The sequence below is a fragment of the Arabidopsis lyrata genome, assembly GCF_000004255.2.
Source record: "Arabidopsis lyrata subsp. lyrata unplaced genomic scaffold ARALYscaffold_2, whole genome shotgun sequence".
Lineage (NCBI taxonomy): Eukaryota > Viridiplantae > Streptophyta > Magnoliopsida > Brassicales > Brassicaceae > Arabidopsis > Arabidopsis lyrata.
Genome location: NW_003302554.1, coordinates 1,262,790 through 1,268,220, shown reverse-complemented (window position 1 = coordinate 1,268,220; position 5,431 = coordinate 1,262,790). Strand labels below are relative to the sequence as shown.

The window sequence follows — 5,431 nt, the reverse complement described above, 5'->3', positions numbered from 1 at the left end:
GTCTAGTAGAATTTTTTTTTTCTTATATCATACACACTAGTCACACTCTATAAGCATCTCTAATTCTACCATAATTTTCCCTAAAATCTTCTCCAATCATATTTTATATCTTACTTTAAAATAAAGTAAAAGCATCTCCAATTTTACCAAAATTTCTCCTAAAATCTTCCCCAATCATATTCTTTTTTTTTTTTTTGTCACAAGAGTGTTATCTTTATATATAAGCCAGTACAAACCAAGCCAGTACAAAGGTGAACAAAGCCACCATGAGCAACAGTCGTTACTACAGATATGATTACCAAGAACAAACTTGACAATCATTAACACAGGTTAAACATGTAGCATAAACTGAGGTAGTCTAAAACAGAATCCAAAAAGTGTTTTAATCTGTTCTAGAACATTATTCAACTAACAACTAAATTAAACTTGTAATGGCAGTTACAGGGACCCAAAAAGTGATGACAGAAGTTTGTAGAGCAATTTATCTTTTCTTAGGAGGCTTCAGAATTCCTCCTTTCTCATCTTCCTGTAGCTTTTTCTTTTGTTGCCTATCATCATCTCTGTTATTGAAGTGGGAATTGGTACGTTTTGACGATTCACCAACCTCAAAGTATCGAGGCATTCTGGAATTGATTCCTTCATCAATACTTGGTGAAGTCGTGGATCCAGTGGAAGAATGTCTTCTCCAAGTGGCTGTGTGAGTGGTTGAAGTTGCCATATGTTGAAGATTTCCTAAGCTTGATACTGGGAATTGAGGATAGGCTGCTGCAAATTCATCAGGGTTTAAAGGTGGAGAATCTAACCTTGGTGGTGGAGTCAAAGGAGTTGGAAAAGTGTCATCCGAGTTCTGAGAGTGAGAGTTATGATTGGAGTGAATTTCCTGCCCATGAGTCCTTCTCCTATTGTAGACTGGTACATCAATAACTTCAGGACTATTTCTTGGAGTGTGAGGAAAATGATTGTAAGGACAGTGGCTGCTTTGATGAGTGAGTTGAAGACAACGACTGCAAATCCTTCTCAGGCTCTCATATTGAAAGCTAATCATAGCCCTTTCTCTAGATTCAAAGCAGACCCTTCTAAAGAACCTCAAACTATCAGTGATGCCAATGCGAATTCTAACTCTGATAAAAGTTATATCAGTAGTGGTCTCATCATGAAAATCTAGATAGATAACCTGTCCTATGGTTGCAGCAATAAACCTGGCTGTTCCTTCTGAAAAACATATGGTAGTGGTATTCCGCGGATTTGAACCCATAGATCAAGGGTAGTGAGGAAATAAACATCGGAGAAGTCTTCCCAGCGTTGAGATGCGATGAACCAATTGTTAAAAACCCATGGAGCACGACGTTGAACTGATACTAAATCTGCTTCAGATTGAAATAAAAACTGGATGTAAGTATCACTTAGAACTCTACCATGTATTCGTGAAGCCAGTCCCCAGAGTCTTGGTAGTGATGCAACAACAGTATGTAAGTTTTGAGCTCTGTTGTTGAGAGGCCGAGCAAGAAGGCTAAGACGATTCCTTCTTCTTGAAAGTGAAGGCTCCCAGGTAAGGCTAATTCTCAAATTCTTCCATCCTTTCTGACTCAAACAGAGATTGAAGCCAACTAGGAGAACCTGTTGCCACATAAGATTGAAAACGATTGTCTTGTATTACACTAAGAGCAATGAGAGAAGCCCCTTTGTTTGAAACAGATTCAGCTTTTTCAATTTGCCAGTTCTGAATAGGCTCTATCCGTTTGTTGATTTCTGTAGCAAAGTATTGCATAGAGAGCCATTCTTTAGGTTTGATGACAGCGTTGACCATGTCAATAGCTTCAGAGGCAAAAATCACAAAGTTGATTTTGTGACTAATCATGCTATCTATAGCCCACACAATACTTTGAAATTTTGCTTCCATCAGAGAATGAATGTTAGAGAATGATCGTCTGCTGTGTAACAAAACTTTACCTTTATCATCTCGTAACACCCATGAGAAACCACCAATGCTACTTTGTCTTGACCAAGCCATACCTATGTTGCATTTTAACCATGGTGCAGGAGGCTTCATCCAAGTCTTTATAATCTTTCCTCTGTCAAAGATTCTTGAAGTAGCATATATTGTTTCAATGGAATGAGCATTAAACCATTGGTTTGCTTCCTCTTTAATTTTCAACACTAGATCTGTAAGCACAATTTGCTTCCCTTCAAAGAGAAAACCATTTCTGTTTTTCCATAAATACCAAAGAATCCACGGGAAGCTCCTTCTTATAGATGCTGATACTTCTTGATTCTGAGCCAGAGAAAGTAAATATTGGAGATTGGCAAATTCCGAGTGAGATTCAAAACCACCTGGTGGACAAGGAAAATCATAGATAGCCCAGACTTGACGCGCAATTGAACACGAGAACAATACATGATTAGTAGATTCTGTTTCCCAACCACAGAATTGACATCATGTATCACTACTCATTCCTCTGATTTCCAACTTATCACCGACAGCAATAGCCCCACTTAGGGCTCTCCAAATAAAACATTTAATTTTTGGAGAAGTCTGTAATGACCAGACCTGAGTTTTTAAGTCGTTTAATGAAGGACGCATCTCAGCAGCTTCAATGAGATCAAAGTTATGAAGTCTATTGGCTAACCAGTAGCCTGATTTAACTGAGTACTCACCACTTCTATTATGCAGCCAACACCAAAAATCATCTTTTGAAGTCACTGGTTTATTGATCAGAATTAGATTCACATCCCTGGGGTAGAATAACTCCTACAGTTTTTCCATGTTCCAGGCTCTATTTTGAAAATCAATTAAGGCTGAAACTCGAAGATTTAAATCCACAAAGATATTTCGCATGAACGGAACTCTCATTCCATTATCAAAAATCCATGGATCAATCCAGACAAGAGAAGAATTACCATTACCAATCATCTTGCGGAGACCTTGTAGTAGCAATTGACGTCCATGTAAAATACTCCTCCAAATAAATGAAGGCCTGGAACCCAAAGTTGCGTAGAGAATTTCATTATCTTCGAAATATCTGCTTTTCATAACTCTAGCAAAAAGACTTGAAGGATGTTGCAAAATTCTCCAAACTTGTTTTGCTAACAAGGCTTGATTAAAGCACTGTAAATCCCTGAAACCTAATCCACCTTGATCCTTAGATAAGCACAGTTTACCCCAGCTTAACCAATGAGTTTTCTTTTTATGTTCCAGAGAATTCCACCAGAAATTGGACATGGCAGCAGTAAGTTTTTCGCAAGTTGTTTTTGGTAATTTAAAACAAGTCATGGCATATACTGGAAGAGCCATTGCAATTGCTTTAAGAAGAACTTCTTTACCTCCAAGCGACAAGGTGCGTTCAAACCAGCCAGATAACTTAGACTTTAATCTATCATAGATGTAGTCCAGAAGTTGTACTTTTGATCCACTAAAACATTCAGGGAGACCAAGATATGTACCTGTTCCTCCTTCTTTGTGAATGCATGTCAAGTATTTGATTGAATTCTGCACCTGAAGGTTAACTTTGGAACCAAAAGTGATTGAAGATTTGTTTATATTAACCCTCTGGCCTGTCATATCTCCATAAGAATCCAAGATATGTTGAATAGAAGTTGCTTGATCCTCAGAGGCTTTACAACTAAAGAGGCTATCGTCAGCAAAAAGGAGGTGGTGAATTGCTGGACCTGATGGAGAAAATTGAATTCCTTGAATAGCACCTGATCTTTCAGCCCGATTCAACATATGAGATAATCCTTCAGTACATAAGACAAAGAGAAATGGAGAAATAGGATCTCCTTGCCGCAGTCCTCTTTGTGGTACTATCATACCAAATGGTTGATCATTAATCACTATGGAGTAAGTGACAGAAGAAACACAAAACATTACCCAACCAATCCATTTTTGATGAAAGCCTAAAGCAGCTAGTAAACCTTGAAGGTAACTCCATTCTAGCCTGTCAAAAGCTTTAGACATATCAGTCTTAATGGCCATATATTCCTGAGATATAACCGGATGCGTTCTGAGAGCATGAATCATTTCATGAGCAATTGAAATATTATCAGAAATAAGACGTTCTGAGACAAAGGCAGATTAAGTAGGCGAGATAAGCAAGGGTAACAGTGGCTGCAATCTGGAGGCCATAATCTTGGAGATAATCTTGTACAAAACAGAGCATAGACTAATCGGTCTAAGGTCAAACATTTGAGTAGGATTGGGAATTTTGGGAATAAGACATAGATGAGTATAGTTCCATTCTGTTGGAAAGGAACCAGAGGTGAAAAATTCCTTAACTTCCATGGTGACTTGATGACCAATTATCTCCCAATATTTTTGAAAGAAGAGACATGTCATTTCATCAGAACCTGGAGCACTTGAAGGATTGATCGCAAAGACAGCCATTTTAATTTCTTCTGAAGACACAGGACGTATCAAAGATTCATTCATATCCTGAGTGACTTTAGCTTGAAAATCATGAAAAAGCCAATCAAAGTTCCCTGGATGAGAAGTCTTGAATAGATCTGTGAAATAAGCTGCAGCAATTTCGCCTTTGGAAGCTTCAGAAGTTTGAGTATTCCCATTGTGATCTTGAAGAGCCTCAATTCTTTTCCTAGATCTGTTTGCTTGAACAGATGCGTAAAAAAACTTAGTGCTAGAATCTCCTTCTAGCATCCACTTTTCACGACTTCTTTGGCTCCAAAACGACTCCTCTTCTCTATATGCCACAATCAACTGATTCTTTAAACCCATAATATGTATCATTGAAGGATAATTAGAAGATTGTTCACTCTCCAAAGCCATCTTGAGCTGATTGATTTTATCCAGGGAATTAAGGCAATTAGCTCTCTTCCATTTGCTGAGAGCTTTACGACAACCTCTAAGTTTATCAGAAACAGAAGAGGATTGTAGTGGATAAACATTTGACCAGGCTGTAAGAATGGCTTCCTTTACCAGAGGCTTGTTGAGAAATCTTTTATCAAATCGAAAGTTACCCTTGTAAGATTGATTGGAAGTTGAAAACTTGACAAGAACTGGGCGATGATCAGATCATCTTTTGTCAAGGAAGATCTGATTAGATGCTGGAAATTGACGAAACCAGTTTTTGTTACCAAAGCATCGATCTAACTTACTCTGAATCCACAACTGACTTCTCATTCCTCCCCAAGAAAAACTATTACCAGAAGATGGTAATTCATCCATTCCACATGTTCTGATCATATCAGCAAAGTCTTTAAATGTAGCTTCACTCCTCTTTGGACCACCTAGTTTTTCTCCATTGTGCAAGATTTCATTAAAATCTCCTATCATACACCAGCTGTCTTTTCTATTAATGCCTATACGCATTAATCTCTCCCAAACTAAAGGTCTTGATATAAACACCGGATCACCATAAACACAAGAAACAAAAAATCCAAAAGATCCAAACTGAACATGAATGTCTATCAAATGCTA

The 5,431-nt window shown here is 37.9% G+C and overlaps 1 protein-coding gene across 1 annotated transcript in view; it reads right to left on the bottom strand.

The window, feature by feature from the left end:
- Positions 1–375: 375 nt before the first annotated feature.
- Positions 376–5,431, bottom strand: part of LOC110230853 — a 6,677-nt gene continuing 1,621 nt past the window's right edge. The window contains 2 exon segments of the mRNA XM_021035039.1: positions 376–1,216; positions 1,219–1,581. Of these exon segments, the coding sequence (XP_020890698.1) occupies positions 482–1,216; positions 1,219–1,581 (1,098 nt within the window). The 3' untranslated portion in view covers positions 376–481.